The 17,648-nt window shown below is 51.9% G+C and overlaps 3 protein-coding genes across 3 annotated transcripts; all 3 read right to left on the bottom strand.

The window, feature by feature from the left end:
* Positions 1 to 761: 761 nt before the first annotated feature.
* Positions 762 to 6,546, bottom strand: BUD13 (BUD13 homolog). The gene is made up of 11 exons (XM_058194191.1): positions 6,365 to 6,546; positions 5,922 to 6,021; positions 5,524 to 5,608; positions 4,832 to 4,889; positions 3,709 to 3,995; positions 3,235 to 3,572; positions 2,964 to 3,069; positions 2,463 to 2,601; positions 1,993 to 2,180; positions 1,500 to 1,581; positions 762 to 1,007 (listed from the first exon to the last, which is right to left on the bottom strand). Exons 1-11 carry the CDS (start codon positions 6,475 to 6,477, stop codon positions 914 to 916), a joined length of 1,590 nt encoding a protein of 529 aa, XP_058050174.1. The 5' UTR covers positions 6,478 to 6,546; the 3' UTR covers positions 762 to 913.
* A 1,544-nt stretch (positions 6,547 to 8,090) lies between these two features.
* Positions 8,091 to 12,885, bottom strand: ZPR1 (ZPR1 zinc finger). Its single transcript, XM_058194192.1, has 14 exons — positions 12,726 to 12,885; positions 12,450 to 12,611; positions 12,186 to 12,276; positions 11,483 to 11,553; positions 10,672 to 10,758; positions 10,462 to 10,584; positions 10,279 to 10,332; positions 10,091 to 10,157; positions 9,816 to 9,886; positions 9,644 to 9,733; positions 9,421 to 9,530; positions 9,173 to 9,260; positions 8,971 to 9,036; positions 8,091 to 8,396 (listed from the first exon to the last, which is right to left on the bottom strand). Exons 1-14 carry the CDS (start codon positions 12,843 to 12,845, stop codon positions 8,262 to 8,264), a joined length of 1,335 nt encoding a protein of 444 aa, XP_058050175.1. The 5' UTR covers positions 12,846 to 12,885; the 3' UTR covers positions 8,091 to 8,261.
* A 1,288-nt stretch (positions 12,886 to 14,173) lies between these two features.
* APOA4 (apolipoprotein A4) lies at positions 14,174 to 15,832 on the bottom strand. Its single transcript, XM_058194661.1, has 3 exons — positions 15,734 to 15,832; positions 15,216 to 15,342; positions 14,174 to 15,071 (listed from the first exon to the last, which is right to left on the bottom strand). The coding sequence occupies exons 1-3, from the start codon at positions 15,783 to 15,785 to the stop codon at positions 14,174 to 14,176; spliced, it is 1,077 nt and encodes a 358-aa protein (XP_058050644.1). The 5' UTR covers positions 15,786 to 15,832.
* Positions 15,833 to 17,648: the final 1,816 nt, after the last annotated feature.

Below are 17,648 nucleotides of genomic sequence, written 5' to 3'. Positions count from 1 at the left end.
AGCTGCCTGCAAAAGGCCCCTCACAAGACAAGGAGAAGAGGCCAACTGTAACGTGTCAAATGTTCACTGGGAAGTTCTCTCTCGTCTGTTCATCTGCAAATGAAGAAAAACTGCTTCCATTCCCACAGAAAGGAAGAGGTGCCCTAAGCAGACAAGTCAACAGAGCCCATTTCTTTCATTTCCTGCTAGCGACACAGAAGTAAGAAGTTTGAAAAACAAACACAGGTGCAGCATTAGGAAAAAAGAAACCTATTATTTACAAACCATATACTTAAAATTGCAGCAAGTGCTGAAAATCTGTGAAGAGCCCCGCAGCTCTGCAGAACCTGCTCTCTCCATGAATGTCCTTTGCGCTTCTCTGCAGCTTGCAGGGATCCCCAGGACAGCCTCCGGGATTTACCCAGCAGAAGCAGTGAGAATAGAGAACACTGCAAGGTGATTTTCCAACCAACCTTTCTGGTTGGCCAAAAAGGAGATGGCAGCCCAATTTCACTATGCCAGCAAGTCCTTTAAGGAGAACTCGTTGAAGAGGTGCCATGGAAGTTCCCAAGAGACCGAAAGGGTGAGGATACTTTACACCAGGAAAGCCCCACAACCAAACTATTCAATGGGAGCAACCTGTCCAGGAAGATGGAGAGCACCGAGACAAGAGCCGTATCTTCTCTGTGCCTCTCCCTCCCCAAAATACCTGACCACTGGAACAACAGGTGACGACCAGCTGCAGCATCCGCCTGCCCTGGGAGCTCTGCCTTTCTGACATCCCAGGGTCTTCGTTCCAACAGCTTCAAACAACCACTGCATGCCGGGGCTCCTAGGCAGCTGCGCTGGGCACAGCGGCTCTCTTGCAGATTCTAGGAGGTGAACTCTGGTAGGAGGAAGATTAAAAATCTTCGTCCCGGTTTGGCCCGGATGCTCACATGTCCTCCACACTCCACTTGTACGCGAGTTCCTGTGTCGCTTTTTTGCTTGCTATTCTGGCAAAGCGCTTCTTCTCAAAACCGTTGGACCTGCAGAAGCAAAAGACGGGAGCTCTGGGTGATGCATAGCTATGGGGGAAACTAGATGGCTTGCATGGCAGCCTCAGCACCTTCCAGGTACCAAATTAGTATGGGGGAGGGAAGGCAACTCCCACCCAGAGGGGCCCTCCGAAAGCTGCAGAGAGAACCTGCTGCCTCTTAGGTTCCGTGAGAAAAGATAAAGGGAATGCAAGGCTGCATTGTGGAGTCCCTGGTGTTCTCTGAGCTTGTTGATGTGTTTGCAGACATTTTATTACCCAACTAGATAACACCATCAGGGCCAGTGAGTGAAGGATTTGCTCCCTGTTTATGTACAGCAACCTATCCAACCAGTGCTTCCAGAGTTAGGATTAAGGTTAGGGCAAGGCTGTACCTTAATGGGGGGGGGGGGGAACTGTAGCCATGAGTCAACACTGCAAGCAGAGGCCTGGGCCCTCCCTACTGGTCTTTGGGGTCCTTATTCTGTCAGAAAGAGCAACTTACCTGTCTACTCCATCCCAGCGATAGCCTGGCCAGATGTTAAACCTGTTCAGAGGGGGTGCTGGTCCATTATACTTGGGCTTTTCTGGACAAAAGGGAAGGAAACAAACAATGGAAGCTCCTTTGTTTTCCTCTTAAAGAAACCAGGCACGTTAACAACACAGACCCGAGATACAGAGAAGTATTAGAGATGGTTTACTGATGATATTAGATGCCTGGGCAAAAGGCAGGCAATGTCATTGTGGCAAGCTAGAAAAACCAACCAGGCAGGTGATTAAATTACCAAACGTCTTTTTCTGCATCTGCCTCTTTTAAACGTCTACCACCCATTCCCTTGAAAGTGAAATGCAACAAATTGGGGCGTTTTCCCACTGTTACACCCAGACCTTCTTCCCTAGAACCTTTCGGTCACTATTTCTACGCTGGCTGCTCCTTTTGATGGTTTCTCCTCCCGCGCCCCCCCCCCAGTTGCCAGCCTGAGGCTGCAAGGGCTGACCTTTGGTGCCTTGCCCCTCCTTGGCCGCCTTCTTCTTCCTCATGAAGTCGGCCATGGGATCTCCTTCTCGCTCCTGCTCCCGCAGCATCTGATCCAAGTCCTGGTCATCGATGTACCTCGCCAGGGGCTTCTGCATTTCTTTCACTGCATCTTCCACATTTTGCTGCTGCTGCCTGCTCTGTGCCAGGCTGAAAAAGACACGGTGTGCATATCATGAGGCAGTAGGAGACAATGCCAGCACTCTCAAAACCAGTGCGCAAAATAGCTGTGGGCTGCAGCTTAGCAAGAGAGCACGCCGACATGGAGGAAGCCTCAAGTTCCACTTCAGGCCTTCCGCCAAAAGACAGTTAAGCAGCAGGTCCTTGCAAAAACCTCACTTTTGAGATTTCGGGACTTGCTAGCCTGCTGGGAGCCAACATTGGCCCTTTGCCCAGGGCCTCCACACTGAAGCACAGAAACTGCCAGCTCACCCTTTCCCCCACTTGGCGTACTGCTCGTCCCGCTCAGACTTCTCTTCTGCTCTCTTGCGCTGCTCCAGCCGCTCCTGCTTCAGGTCCCTCTTACGGCCCATCTCATCCCGGAAAACTGTCTTTGCATGCCGCGATTCATCTGAAGGGAAATGGATACATCAGAGGATTCAAAAGCAGCCACGCAGGTAAGGATGCTTCCAGGTGGAGGTTTCTTTTCCTCTTTTTCTTCCACTACAGCTTCTTGCACGAACAGCAAAACCAAGACAGGGAATAGAAGAGGATAGAGACGGATCCGAATGGCAACACTTGATCCCCCACAGAATCACAAGAAAGAAGCCGCAGGGTTTAATAATGGAAGTCTCTATAATCAGGCCACCTACTGCCCCAAATGTCCAACAAACTGACCACCTGGACCATTCTGCCTGGAAAAAGCTGGGCAGAAGCCCAGAAGCTTGTGCTATGGATGCGCCACGCAATTTCAGGATCTGTAGTAATTCTCACCCTCCAGATGTTTGCTATTGTTGCTGCTGCTAGCCTTCTTACGTTCCTGCTGCTCCTTTCTCAACAGATCAGCTGATACCAAGCCAGCTTTTCCCCCTGACAGCATCTGAGGAACACACAAGGTGGAATCAGCGTGAGTGGCATGTCCCATTAATCATTCATTCATGGAACAGCCTATTGCCTCCTGGCTGCCTCAGCTGGAACAAGGGTTTCTCCCCCCAACTGGGCACCGCAGCACGTCTCAGGTCCTTGCTGGAAGCCAAAGCCTCACCCTCTGGCTGCTCCCATTGGACTCCATGGCCTGATGACGTGGCAAGTTAGTAGAGAGAGTCCTGGACTTGTGGCTTTTCTTTTTTGATTCTGCTCCTCTTCGGGGAGGAGATAAGTCCGAATCTGAAGATTTGTGCCGATTCCTTCTAGGAGGGGAGAGATCAGACGGAGAATTTGGTCGCCGTGAACCTGGTCGGCCAGTGGCCCGTGGTGGCGAAAGGTCCGAATCTGAGGTGGCTTGAGCTCTCCTCCTTGTCGGAGAAGAGCCAGAACTGGATTCCGAATCATGTCTCTGCCGCTTCCTTGGTGATGCTGCTGTTGGCTGGGGCTGCAGGGTGCCTGGAAAATCCATGAAGAAAGAGACGTTTTCAGAATGCATCACCAAGGATAGCTCATGGTTGCCAAGGTATCTCTTAGGGGTTTGGACAACTCACACCCCAAACTATGGGAGGTACTTTAGCACAGGGTTACTCACTTCTGGATGGCAGCCCCTTCTGAGGCAGCAGCAAGTCTCCCTCTGCACGAGGTGCTTTCTTGCAAGGCAGCGACACATCGGCACCAGCGGCTGCCTTATACTTCTGGCCGGCAGAACGTTCATCTGAGAACAATTCACACTGGCTTCCACTCAAGCCTTTGACACGATTTGTGCCTCCTGCTGAAGGCTCTCTTTTAGGGGACAGATCAGGCTGGGCATGATGGGCCCTCCTAGGTGGGGACTGGTCCAACAAATGTTTTCTTTCATTTGTTCTGGAGGTTTCTGAACTGAGTAAGGTAACAAAAGCAACAATCCAAGTTTCTAACAAATATACCGAGTTTCAATTAGCATTGTATTGCAAGATACAGTTTTATATATTCTTGGTCCTTGCCTGGGTACTGAACAAGAGTCTTAGGAAAAGTTATCTTGATCCAAGAACTGTCTGGCTTTTTTTTTTGCTTTTTTTTTTGAATTTATATCCTGCTGAATATTGGCTTATTCAGCAATCTGGCAGTAGCATATAACATCAAGCAACACAAGTTTTTCCTCCTAAGCCAAAATCTCAACAACCACAAAATTAGAAGTGGAAGGGGCCACTGAGAACTCAAAACATGCCCAGTGTAGAGATCCAAATTAAAGCATTCTTAATAGAAGACAGTCCAATCTCTGCTGAATGTTGCTTGGCATCCCCTACTAAACACCATCAAAAGAAATCCTGAAAACAACTACAAATAATACAATCAAGTAAGTTTAAAATAAATTAAATAAAGCATTGGAAACAGAAAGCTCATTCCCAGTGGATTTTGGATTCTTGTTTTGGAAACTTCACTAAATCAATGGATTGGATAGTGTGGAAATTCAGCAGTTGTGCCTTTTAAAACTATCATTTACTCCATCCACAAACTGTCTGAAGTAACTGCTTCTGCACGAAATGAAAAGTCTCCAATCAGCAGCAAATGCAATTAATGTGGTAAAGCTTTACCCCAAAATATTGTAAAACTCTCCAAGACATACAAGCATTCTACTATTCTAATCAAGCATATCCTCCTTGATTAATACAAGCAATAGATATAGCCGGAAAGATTAGGCTGTTAGCTACTCAGCTAAGGTTCCCACATCTCACCTGCTTATTGATGCAGTTGTTGCAGAATGTCCAAATAACTGTGGCTCTTCATTCTGATCTTTAAAAAGAAATGAAAAGCCTTCTTAATATACAAGGCATCCCTAACATCCACCATTGTCTCTCTTCACATGGCTGTTTCCTAAAATGTAGAAATTACAACTTGTAGAATTCCTAAAGAGCAAGCAAAGCCGTGGAGATCTGGAGGGCACCAAATTGTTTCTGAAGAAAGTTTATTTCCAGGATGAAAAGACATTTCATTTTTTTAATGGTTTTTAAAGGAAAGTAAAATGTGGAACTTAAGACAATATCTATCTTCCCACTTTTGGGTCTTCTAAATATCCTACAGAAGAAAAATCCTATTTTCAACAAACCGCATCTTCTTATCAGAGAAGCAAACAAGACCGTGTGTTAAATTCCTCATACAAAGCTAAGTATGGCAAATTAATTCTACAAGCACATAATTTTCTTTCCTCAGATATAAAAGCACTAAACATTCAGTAGTACTTATCATTCCATTCCACGACTTTCTTTCCAAACCCTTTCAGCTTTTAAAGTACCTTTTGAGCCAGTGCAACCCGAACCCACTTTGCTCAAAGCCTGGATTATTAGATAGCGGATGCATGCAGTAAATCCAGCTTAAGTATCTCATGCACAATGAAACCGTTCTCTCAGAGAAGCTGCAAACTGCTAACCTCCTAATAACTTCCATTTGTTACTTGCTCGGAAGGTTTCCATCCATTTAACTTCATCCGGCCGTTCATCGATAAATTCAGCCACCTAGAAACAACAGATAAGACAGGGCGGATTTTTTTTTCCTGCACGGCTAAAAGTCCTCCTACCAAGCAACCAGTTTAACAATTCCCTGAGGATCGGCTCCAGCACAGGGAAGACGAGATCTGGGATGCCGGTGACCAAGCCACATTGGCTCCTGCAACCAGTTAAACAGTTTCCACTCCATGGGTCCTGCTTTCTCTGATCGCTTTGGTTGGTTTGGCATTTGATGATGATGGTCCGTAAATCAGAGTTAGAACCATCTGCAGGCAACCAGCAAGGAGAGGCCAGGCGAGGCCCCGGCCGCCCCACTACTCACCACGGGCAGGTCACTCTCGTCGCCCTCTTCCTCCTCCTCCTTCCCCTCATCGGCAGGTCTGCTCTTCCAGCTCACGTCGTCGTCATCCACGATGCGCATCCTGCGGGCGGGCGAGAGGGAAAAGAAGAGCCCCTTCGGCACCGGCTCAGCAACGCTCCCACAGGCGCCACGCTCGGAGGGAGGAGAAGCCCCAGGACGCCTGCCTGGCCTTCGCCCCTGGCCGGACCCTCCCCGCAGGGCGGCCATTCCGCACTCCCACCGGGGCTCCCTCCAAGCCGCCCACAGGCTCCCGGGGCCGCGCAGGGAGGCCGACCCTCCGGGCTTCTCGCCTCTTCGCGGCGCCCACGAGCCCCACCAGGTTCCCCGCCGGCCTCGAGGGACGCCAAGCAGCGGCCGGTCCAGGCCCAGGAAGACCGGAGGCCCGGAAGGCCGAATTCACTCACCGACCCGGCGCCGCCTTCTTCCGCCGCCGCTTCTTGCCCGCCTCGGCATCGCAGCCCTCCAGGTAGCGCCGCCGCAGGTACTCGGCCTTCGAGAGGCTGGAGGCCGCCGCCATCTTCTCCGGAGACCCGGAAGCGGAAGCAGGGCAGCCGTCGAGCCGGAGCTTCAGAGAAAACGGCCCTTCTCTGTGGTCGTCTCCGGGGCACAACATTGCCCTCTGGTGGTGCCCGTGGCTGCCGGCATTCTGGGAGGTGGCTGTTTTACTGGATTATGATGGTTTGTTTTTTTTTATTTATTTATTTATTTATTTATTTATTTATTTATTTTGTCACAACATCATACAAAAAGATTATATAGTATATAAACACATATATGAGTAAATATAAGGAGGTATAAGCATATATATATATATATATATAGGAAGAAGAAAAGAAAAACAATAGGAAAGGAACAGTAGGCACCTTTGTGCGCTTATGCACGCCCCTTATGGTCCTCTTAGGAATGGGGTGAGGTCAATAGTAGAAAGTTTTTGGTTAAAGCTTTTAGGATTATGAGAAGAGACCACAGAGTCAGGTAAAGTATTCCAAGCACTGATGATTCTGTTGCAGAAGTCATATTTTCTGCAATCTAGATTAAAGCGGTTTACATTAAGTTTAAATCTATTGGTTGCCCTTGTATTATTGCAATTAAAGCTGAAGTAGTCTTTGACAGGAAGGACATTACAATAGATGATTCTGTGAGTTAAACTTAGGTCTTGTCGAAGGCGACGGAGTTAACTTGATTGTTGCGAGTTGCCCAGCGTGAAGGACCCGCTTAATTAGGACTGTCGCTGCCAGTGGGTTGGCAAGATGCCCCCTGCAATGGAGCTCAGTCTGCCCCTCAAGGTGCCAGCAGACCCCGAAACCAGCTCCGATTGCCCCTCCCCAGGCACTGCATTCCTAGCTCGTCTCAGTTCCGATTTCCCTGCTCTGAAGCTACCCTTAGGGCCAATGCCAACAGCACCTCACAAGAAATAAAGCCAGACCTGCAGCAAAGGTCTAGGAATCGTTAGCCCCCCACACCCTGTTGGCCCCCAAAGTCTGAACCGTTTTAGCAATCCAAACACATTGCTCCTTGCTTGACTGGAAATTGGATGGAGTTGCTCCTTTCATCTGTGCCAAGAACTAGAGTCAGCGTAGGGGAGTTCCAAGTGGCTCAGGAAAGGCAACTTGGATGATTTGCTATGGGAGCCCCACAAGCGGAGGTATGCTCTGCATCTAGAGGTCTCCCCAGCCCTAAGCACCTCGGTTGTTTAGAAAACAAGCGAAAACCCCACGCTTGTTCCGGGGCCTTGGATTCTGAAGGATTAGAGATTAGCATCAGAGGTGTTTTTGCTCATGATCTCTTGCTTTCCTCAGTTATGTATAATTTTTATTATTCCAGTTTTAACTTTGTTAAGGGCCCAGAGTCTCTTCAGAAGGGCCAAGCCAGGACATTGCCAACCTCTCATATGGTAGGGCTCCCAGTTGGATCCATCACTTGCACCAGCAGAGCACAGAAGACTTGTAGGCAATTATCAACATGGCTCTTGGCAGTACAAGGGCACTTGCGAACTCTTGAGAGAGAAGGGTCATGCAATGGCCGCCTTGGGCTTAAGAGGAAAATAGCAGGAAGCCAGAAGTCAGCGCTGCGTCACCCAGGAACCCCCAACAGAACCCTTCCGTTTCACTTTAAGACAAGGACACCGACTTCCCTGCTTCAGTTTTAATAGTTGAGTCCAGCCAGCCTGCCTTTTATGTGTGGGGCAGAGTCAATCTTGACATGACAACAAGCTACTGCTTGCCAAAGAAAAATGAGTCAACAAAAGCCTGAAACCCAACAGTCTATTATTTCCACATGGTGCCCAATATGTCATCTTGGCTACTGAGGGGAAGAAACATCTGCCTCGTAGCCCTCTGTTTTCATGTCATTCAGGCCCAGCTCCTCGTTCTGTTCAAACCGCCGCTCGTATCGCTCCACACACAACTCCGGGTCTTCTTCAGGAGCATAGAGATTCTGGAAGCGCAAAGACAAGACCATGAGGCAGCAGCCTGCGTGCAATAAACCCCCAGGGTCTGCAGTATTTTGCCCAAATCCAGTAGGATTCCTTTTAGGAACAGGTCGGGGGTTTATAAAAAAAAAGGCAAAATCAAACATGCTAAGAATCATCTACATCATTATTAAAAATTATGTACAACAGGATAACATAAAAAGTGTCCTTCAGCCCCTTCATGCATCTTCCCTGGAAACACCAAGGTCAGCCTTCTCCAACCCAACACTGGCCAAAGTGCCCGGCTGGCATATCCAAAGAATGCCAGAACAATGCCACACACAACCCAGCAGTTCAACAATGAAGGCCAAACAATTTCACCAGAGGGGGTAGACTTTAGCGCCGCCTCCCACATCCTGCCCACAGGGACATTTCATAGCTTGGAAGCCCCAAGGCCAGGTATATAAACTTATGTTTGCCCTTTACTGGGCCATTATAGGTAACATGAAACAGTTGCATTTTCAAACAAGATACTCAATGCCTCTTTTAAAACGGCCCTTTCCCTCTTCCTCCCATGTTATTTGCATCGATTTGCCTTACCTGAAGGTAACTGTTTCCTGCAGGATCATCCAGAACAAGATGTACCTTCATCTGCCCATCTACAATCTGGCAGAAAAAGAAAAGCTCTCCATCTGACCACAGAAAACATCACCTGTGAAATGCAAGGCTCACCATCCCTCCCACAAGGGGCCTTTCAGGGGGCTGGCGCTGGTAGTACAAGTGGCCTGCAAAGGCGGCCTACCTGCTGGAGCTTCCTCCCAAATGCGCACAGTTTTGCTGTTTTGTCAGGACAAGAACCATCCCCCAGGGTGAACGGGTTCTTCTCCACCCCGAGAGACCCAGCAGTCAGTTCTCTGCCTTCTGCCAGCTGCCTCGAGTCAAAAGGCAGGAGCAGCTGAGCTCACCACTACTTCAGCTGATCTCCAGTTCCTTCATTTGAAGAAATGTGGTCATATAGGATAGACCTATTATCGCTCAGTTTCACTCACCAGAGCCTGGATGTCCTTCAGCAACCCTTCTAGAGTGGTGAATTTTCCACCCAGAGCTCCCATTCCTAACTCAAACTCCAGCTCTGGAATCTCTATCATGCAAGTTTCTGACTGCAAAAAAAAAAAAAAGAGAGAGAGAGAGATTTCCATTTATTTCTGGGAGAGGCTGGCTGTAGGCCTTTACAAAAACTGTAAATGTCAGAATTGATGGAAAAGAGGATCACCTTTAGAACATCCCTTGTCATGTCTGCAGAGCCCGTCACATGAAGGGTTATCTTGGTACCCAAAGGCTCGATGCCTCCCCCGGATTTCACCTAAGGCAATGGAGAGGGGGTCTCAAGCGGTAACACGGAGCAGAGCCCTCAATGACCCACCTTCCAGAACAAAAAGATTCACCTCGTTTGTTCTGTGCCCACAGGCATCGCAGTTCGTAGCCATGATAATGACTTCCTTGAAATGGGGAATCTCTGAGGAGAAGCAGTAAAGAAAAACTCCACCATGCAGACTCATCAGCCTTGCTCCCCAACCCTCTTTCTCCAACCCCCCACGCATTGCCTTGGGGGCAGAGGAGGAGCCCGGTCAGCTCCTTCTGCCCTCCAGGAGCCAATAATCATACCAGGGCCATGCATATTTTGTCCACCCATCACTGGATCGGTGCAGGCAAAGGATACGCACCAGCTTCATGTTTGTGCTGGCGGGAGCATTGCATTCGGGACAGTTGGTGCTGAATTGCAGTACCTGGTAGAAGAGAAGCCAGCCTGAGGCGCCTCCACCAGGCTCCTCTGCTCCTGACTGGACAGGCACCAGTCCAAAGGGGAACTCTGCCACCCAAGTGCCAGCCCCTTCACCACCCGCTCACCTCGTTCCTCAGATCCTCTGCAGAGTCGGCCGAATCCTCCTCCAAGCCCTCTTCCTGGGGTGGAACAGAGTGGTCCGTAAGCGTTTGGCATGCAGAGCCTCAAGGCTTGCAGCAGAGCTCAGAGGCCGCAGGAACGGCAGGGAGCTGCACCCATGCAAGATCTTTCCAAGCCCTCCCTGTTACCTCTATTCCAAGCAGAGCTGCTTGCTGGGCTGTCCTCCTGTAATGGGTGACCTCTAGGGCATCGTCCTTCTGCGGGGCATGAGGGTTCTCCACAAAACTGTTTCCCGAAGGATCGTCAAGAATCTGTGAGGTGCCACAAAAATCACTCTTTTGCCAGTATTAACAATGCCTGCAGATGGAAGCTGCTCTCAGCAACCCAAGGAAACTTACAAATGTAAAAGCCGACTCCACTTCCTTCAGGCCTTTCAACTTAGAGATGAATTCGTCAATTTTTCCTGCCACTTCAGTGTCCATTTTCTATGGCCAAAAAGCAGAAAAAACTGACTTGCTTTCCCAGTGAAAGCAGTACAGACATAGGGCAGCCCCCTTTTAGGCTCCGAGCTGGGACTGTTCCTCCAGAAAGGCAATTCTGCAGCAAGAACCTTAAGCCACCAGTCAAAACCACCGGGGCTGGCTTGTTCGTTTTCTGGACCAGCTGACTGCATTCTCTCTCCACCAAATTAAGAAAAAGCCGACCCTGGACCACAAGCAGTTTCACCATGAAATATTTAAGGTGCCACAGAACCCTTTGTTCTGTGTTCACAAAACCTCCCATGTGGAGCTGTCAGAATTGCAGCTGGTCATGTGAAAACAGACAGAAGACCCTCCTCTCCTGTTTCACTTCTGGAGGGGGCCTTCAAACCCCAAAACTTTACTTATGAACCTTTTGGGCACCAGGGACCGGTTCCATGGACAGAGGTTTTTCCACAGACCGGAGGGGGCGTGGTTTTGTGTGCTGCCTGCATTCCGCGGAGGGGGCTGCACTTCTTTGCATGGACTGGTTTCTGGCAGGCCACCAACCAGTGCCACTCCATGGACCGGGGGCTGAGGACCCCTATTCTAAAACAGCCATCAGAGGATTTTTTGCCCAGGTGGCAGGAAGCCTATCTGCAATTAACACAGCCAAATGCCAAGCTAGAAAGTTGCCCCATGTGAGGAAAGCGCCGCCCCTCCTTTTCCCAGATTCCTTCGAGCTGCTTACTCTTCGGTCAGGCTGATCCTGCTCCAGTCCTGCTATTGCTCTGTCAAGGATCCCTTCCAGGGTTGTAAGAACTGATGGGAGGGAAAGGGAGGAAACACAGCCACGATTACTCCATGCTTCCAGACAATCACAAATTTCTTCCACCCAGACAAGGAAAATAATTATCCTTACTACAAAAAAACCCACCATACTAATAATATGGCCTCCTGCCAGATCCTCTCGGGCAAGCCAGCAATCAGAAAGGCGGCTGCAGCTTCTATCCCTCAAAAGATGGCAACACACACACACCAGGCATTCTCACCCTTGTTTAACCCCCAAGCCCCCCCCCTCCCCTTGTGCCCTAATTCCAATCTGCCAGGAAAAATAACAGCAGATGGTAGGAACTCAGCCCCGCGGATTAAAGCCGCACTTCCTCAGAGCCAAAAAGGAAGCCAGCTTGGAAAGCAGCCTACGCTCCCCTCCTCAGCCCAAAAGAAAGCTAGCTGGGGGGGCTACAGCACCCGGTTACCAAAATCCCCATGCAACGGAGCGGCCCCCTGCCCAGCACCCTCCCAGAAGGCAGCCCTCGCCCACCACAAGCAGCTCCTCCTCTTCCTCCTCCGCAATGGGTCTCCTCCAGGAAAACAGGAAGGGATGGGGGGGGCGCTCCTCTCCCACGTCCCTCCTCCAGCCCAAGAGGTCCCAGAAGGGCCTCTATACCCACCTCCCTTCTGAGAAAAAGCGGGGATTTCAAAGTCTAGCTCTGGGACTCCAGCGGTGGCAGCGTCCGTCTTCACCACGGCCCTGTTCATGTCCTGGAGGAGGAGAGGATCAGGAGCGGTTACTCTGCCCCAGGAGGGCCGCTTTCCCCGGGCTCCCTTCATCGACATCCCTCCCCGCTCTCTCTCCCTCCCTCTCTGCCGGAGACCGGCCCTTCCCCTCCTTTGGGGCGGGGCGTGTCCGGAGCGCCCCCGCGCAGAGGGCCCACCTGCCGGCTCTTGACGGCCAGCGCGTAGCGGACCCCGCGCGCCTGGATGCGCCCGGCCGACTGGATCTCCGCGTTGGTCCAGCCGCAGCTGCCGCAGGCGAAGGAGCCGACGATGACCTCCCGGAAGAACGGGATGCTGGTCAGCAGGAGCCGCGTGGCGCCCTGCGGGGAAGGAGAGGCTGAGGCCCGGCCGGGATCCCGGGGAAGCGCCGCGCCTGCCGGAGCCCCGCCACCCCGCCACCCCCCGGCCGCCCCCGGGAAGCGCCGCGCCCTCACCCGGCGGAAGCAGGCCATGCACAGCGACTCCAGCTCGGTCGGCAGCTGCTCCTCGTCGTCGGCGCTCAGCGGGCGGAAAAGGCCCCCCGCGACCCCCGGCTCCCGGCCCACCGCCGCCATGCCGCCCGCCGCCTCCGCGCCGGCTTCCGCTTCCGGCGGAAGGAGAACGCGGGCGCCCCTGTGACGTCACCCTCGGGCGCCCCGCCTCCTTCGCGCCCTGCCGCGAGCGTCAAGAGGTGACCCGCGGGCGCCGCTCCCTTCCCCAGGGGGTGGGGGGGCTCTCAGGGGGCGGGGGTCGCCCGGGAACTCCTGCACAGGATGCAGAACGTAGAGTTGGAAGTGATCTCGGAGGTCTTCTAGTCCAGCCCCCTGCTCAAGCAGGAGACCCTCGACCTGCCCTTGGGGGTGGGGGGGCTTTGGAGGCCGACCCCCCTCTTCTGTGGGGCAGCCCTGAGAGACTGGAAGACTGCTATCATGTGTCCCCCCCCCCACTCCTTCTTTTCATTAAACCAGGCCTCCCCAATCCACGCAACCGCCCTTCCAGCCCCCTAACCACCTTTGTGGCTCTTCTCTGCACCCTTTGCAGAGGCTCAGGCTCCTTCCTAGGAGACGGTGACCCGAGTGGATGCAGTCTTCCACCTCTGGCCTTCCCGAGGCTCGATAAAGGGAGGCTTCTCGCGATCCCTGAGGCAAAGGCGGGAAGCCAGCGAGAGACCTGGGGGTCCAGGGAAGGTGCCTGCTGAGCAAGGGCTGGGCAGTGGGAACCAGTGGTGGGATTCAAGTAATTTAACAACCGGTTCTCTGCCCTAATGATTTCTTCCAACAACCAGTTCGCCAAACTGCTCAGAAAGTTAACAACCGGTTCTCCCAAAGTGGTGCAAACTGGCTGAATCCCACCGCTGGAGGGAACCCCTCTCCCTTGGGCAGGCCTGCCTGTTTGAGGCCGCTGCCATCCTTGCCGCTGGGTATATGCACAACCTGAGGTGGCCACAGGGCCTTGGCGCTTCTTCCTGGGTGGGGGTTTCTACCCCACCGTCACTTGCGGCCCGGATCGTCCCCAGACTGGGCTCCTGCCGCAAGGGTTTTGCCATCGGGCTGTTGTTATTTAGCTCTGCTGTTTTTCTCAGCCTCTATTTTCTTTTTAAAATGCTTTAAAATGTTTATTAATATTTTACAGATAATGTTCTATTGTGTGCCACCTAAAGTCGCTTTTGTGTGGGACGGGCAGCCCTGTTCAGCTGAAGAATAAATAAAACCTGATGGAAAGCCCTTTCCCCCTAGCCCCCCTCCCTGTTTGTTCTCTTCCCCCCCCCCACCCCGCAGGATCCTTCCCGAGCGTCTGTCCCATCCCCCCACAAGAGACAGAGCCTGGAGGGTGGCTGAGCTGTTCTTTTATTTCAAGCAACAAAGTCTCAGGGTCTCCTGGAAGAGCCGCTGGGCTCCCTCTTTCATGCTTCCTCCAGGGCTGGAAGGAGGCGTTCCTCGGTCTGCTGGAGGCTGTCCATGAAGACCACGATCTTCTCCTTGACTTCCTTCTCCAAGAAGCTCAGGTGGTCTTCCACCCCGCTGGCTTGGGGCTGCAATCTCTGGCCCAGTTTCTGCATCTTTTCCACCACCAGATGGTTGAAGCTGTCCCCGTAGGACCCCACTTGCTGACGGAACTCCTCAATCTGCTGTCCAATGTCCCTCTTCAGGCTGTCCAGGTGGGACGCCAGGTCTCCCTGTAGAAGCGTGTCTAGCCGTCCCCGCAACTGCTCAGCTTCTCCCTGTAGCTTGTCTCGGAAGGCCTCCGCGCTCTTTTCCACCTGGAAGGAGAGCTCTTCCAGCTGCCGCCTCAGCTGCTCCTGCGTGGTCTGGGCATAGGGGGACAGGCCCCTGTACAGCTCCTCCACCGCTTGGTCCACCTTGGCCTTCAGCTCTGCAGGGAAAGGGCCCAGCTGCACCTTGATGTCTTCCACCTGCTGGTTGACAGTCTGCTGAAGCCTCTGAATGTAGGGGGAAAGGGTGGCTGGGTCACCCACATTCTCCTTCACCTGAGCCTGCAGCTCCTGCACTAAAGATGCCAGTTTCTGGGTGATTTGGGTGGTCAGGATGTCTGTCGTGGCTTGCAGCTGGTCAGTGTAGGGCATCAGCTGCGTTTTCAGGTTCTCAGCAGTCAGGGTCACCTGGTTCTGGACATCCACCGCGAAGGGAGCAATATCCGTCTGCAGCTGCTCCAGCTCGATCTTGACTTTCTCACTTAACTTTTCCACTTCTTCGCTTATCTGGGTGATGTACAGGGTCAACTTTTTCTGCATTTCCTCGGTGTAGGGGTTGATGGCCTGGAGGTGATCCTGCATCAGGTCCCTGGGAGAAAAGGGGAGGGAAATTGCGACTTGTCCCTTTTTGCCTGATTATTTCCTATTGGAGCTACACCTGCGCAGGTGAATGCAGGAAAACCTACTGCTTGCTTTGAAAGGATTTTAAGCCTCGACTTTACGGGCAACTCACCTGAACTGCTTGCTGATGTCCAACTGCTGGGCCTGTTTCAGGGTCTCCTTGGCGTTGCTGCTCAGCTGGGTGAAGTACTGCCAGACCAAGTCAGTCAGCTGTTGGGGAGAGGGGCTGTCTTGGGCCCCTGCAGGGATGAGGAGAGAAAGGTCAGTCCCGAGGGCCACCTCTCTGGGTCACCCAGGCCTATTCAAAGGACTAGAGACCCTCGTCTGGACTGTTGTGTCCCCCTTTCCAGCCACTCCATCAAAGGGGCAGCTGCTGCTGGTAGTTTAGTATCTGCAGTGCCCACACCCAAGCCACACTTCTCATGTTCTCTGAAACCCAACCACCCCCCACCCCATCTCCGTTTACAGATCTGAGCCACACAGCATCTCCGGATATCTTTAACCCAACCTCTCTCTACCTTCTGGAGGCAGCCAATTAGCAGAAACACCCCAGCCAGAGAAAGCCCAAGGAAGGGCAGAGGAACTAAGGCTGTCTGCCATTAAAAGATGGAGGTAACGAGATCCTGATACCTGTGGTGGCAATCAAGAATCCGAGGAGGAAAGCGGCTGCCTTCGGAGACATGGTGGCTGGCAGGAAACGGCACACAAAGACCTCTCAGGAACAGACCTGTGGAGAAGAGGCAGAGGTGACCCCTCCTCATAGCAGCCGTTTATCCCAGGTCCATGCTCTGCATTGGCTCCCGTCCTGCAGCATCACCTCAACAAGGATTTTGGGCTCCCCCCTGGTCGAGGTAAGGGGAGCCAGGAGCTTCCCCCAAGGGGAGACCCGGAGCCAATGCCAGGGGTGCCTCTCAAGCAGGAGTGAGGGATGGACAAAGGCAATGCCAGCCTCACCCAGCCCACCTCTTGCCCGACAAAGCACCCAGGGCTGCCCTCTTCCATCAAGGAGCCCAAGAACACAGCTTGCCTGGCCCCCTCGGCCTCCAGAGGGGCCAGGGAGCAGATCCCCATTTGCTTACCTTCTCCAGAGGCTTCTGCTGCTCTGCTGCTCTGCCTTGGCAGCCGCTCTGTATTTATATTCCTGGGGACGGCATCTTCTTGCATCCACGCAGGCTGGTGACACCTCCTTGAGCTCTTGGACTTTAGCAGGAATGTGACGTGGAGGCCTGCATGGCCACAAGATTGCCGGTTATCTGCAGCTCCACAGCAGAATTCCTGCACGGTCCTCTGCCTCTGCCAGCAGGGAGAAGCCAGCACAACCTGGGCAGGTCTAAGGTTGGGAGAGCAGGAGAGAAGCAAGATTCTTGCAGTGATAATAAATGTAATGATACAATAAGGATAGATGGAGTGGTCAGGAATGGGAGCAACCTATGAGGGGAGGAAGTCGTTCAATGGGATTCTCCCCTTCTGCATTGGGGAGGGAGGGGAGTGGGGGCAGGCTAGGAGTCTTCAATGGGAAAGATTGGAGCCCTCTGCCCCCCACTATGAGCAAAGGAGCTTAGCCACAAAGGTTGTGGGGCTGTCCCGAGCCCCCTGTGGACATCCAGCCAGGCTGCAGCTGAGGGGCCGGAGGCCCTGGCCAAGGTCTACTGGGCTGCCTTTGCTTAGACTCCACATGGAGCTCGAGTCATCCCAGGATGTCACCCCTGCCTGCACTCAAGATTTCCAAGACTACAACAAGCCAAAGCACATTCCCCACGGCTGAACCCATGGATGTCTGGGGCATAGACCCCTCACATCCTGGACATAAAGTGTTTCAAAAAGACACTATAGGGCACTGCACACCAGAACAACTAGACACAAGAACAGTTTCTTCCTGAATGCCATCACTCTGCTTAACAACTAATTCCCACAACACTCTCAAATAATTTACTAAGACTGTATTATTATTATTCTTCTCTTCCTTACCAATATCTCTTCCCACTTATTATATAATCATGTTGCTTGTAACTTTCAATTATATTGTTTTTATTTGTTTCCTAGTACGAATTGATAGCTTATTAGTAACCTTGACTCTCACTAAGTGTTGTATCTTTTTATTCTTGATGAATGTATTTTATTCTCCTTATGTACAGTAAGAGCATCTACGCCTAAGAAAATTCCTTGTGTGTCCAATCACACTTGGCCAATAAAGAATTCTAGTCTAGTCTAATCTAATCTGTTCTGTTCTATTCTATTCTATTCTATTCTATTCTATTCTATTCTATTCTATTCTATTCTATTCTATTCTATTCTATTCTATTCTATTCTATTCTAGTGCCCCCACTCCACCACTTTGCTCTATCACCTTCCATGTGAGAGGAAAGGAGCAGAATCCAGAGAACCACAAATTCACTGGGGGGCTCTGGCCAGCAGGTGACCAGCAGGGGTGGAGGAATCCCAAGCCCCCCCCCCGCCCTGCCAAGAGGGCGAGGCCCCAAAGGCTTCCTCCCTCCAGAGGCAGGGAGGTCCAGTGAGGCCTCCGGAGGAAGCAGCCTCTGCCCAG

The sequence above is a fragment of the Ahaetulla prasina genome, chromosome 9 (genome assembly GCF_028640845.1).
Source record: "Ahaetulla prasina isolate Xishuangbanna chromosome 9, ASM2864084v1, whole genome shotgun sequence".
NCBI lineage: Eukaryota > Metazoa > Chordata > Lepidosauria > Squamata > Colubridae > Ahaetulla > Ahaetulla prasina.
This window is presented reverse-complemented; position numbering and strand designations above follow the sequence as displayed.

What these genes read in the sequence shown, in the direction of transcription:
- BUD13 (XM_058194191.1), bottom strand. Translation starts at nt 6,477, where the DNA reads ATGGCGGCGGCCTCCAGCCTCTCGAAGGCCGAGTACCTGCGGCGGCGC. An exon ending in CCAATGGGAGCAGCCAGAGG is followed by an intron (nt 3,070 to 3,234) that starts GTGAGGCTTTGG and finishes TGTGTTCCTCAG; the next exon opens with ATGCTGTCAGGGGGAAAAGC. An exon ending in CGCTGGGATGGAGTAGACAG is followed by an intron (nt 1,008 to 1,499) that starts GTAAGTTGCTCT and finishes TTGCTTCTGCAG; the next exon opens with GTCCAACGGTTTTGAGAAGA.
- ZPR1 (XM_058194192.1), bottom strand. Translation starts at nt 12,845, where the DNA reads ATGGCGGCGGTGGGCCGGGAGCCGGGGGTCGCGGGGGGCCTTTTCCGC. An exon ending in TTGGGAGGAAGCTCCAGCAG is followed by an intron (nt 9,037 to 9,172) that starts GTAGGCCGCCTT and finishes TTTTTCTGCCAG; the next exon opens with ATTGTAGATGGGCAGATGAA. An exon ending in CAGGAAACAGTTACCTTCAG is followed by an intron (nt 8,397 to 8,970) that starts GTAAGGCAAATC and finishes TTGCGCTTCCAG; the next exon opens with AATCTCTATGCTCCTGAAGA.
- APOA4 (XM_058194661.1), bottom strand. Translation starts at nt 15,785, where the DNA reads ATGTCTCCGAAGGCAGCCGCTTTCCTCCTCGGATTCTTGATTGCCACC. An exon ending in ATTCTTGATTGCCACCACAG is followed by an intron (nt 15,343 to 15,733) that starts GTATCAGGATCT and finishes TCATCCCTGCAG; the next exon opens with GGGCCCAAGACAGCCCCTCT. An exon ending in GACATCAGCAAGCAGTTCAG is followed by an intron (nt 15,072 to 15,215) that starts GTGAGTTGCCCG and finishes CTTTTCTCCCAG; the next exon opens with GGACCTGATGCAGGATCACC.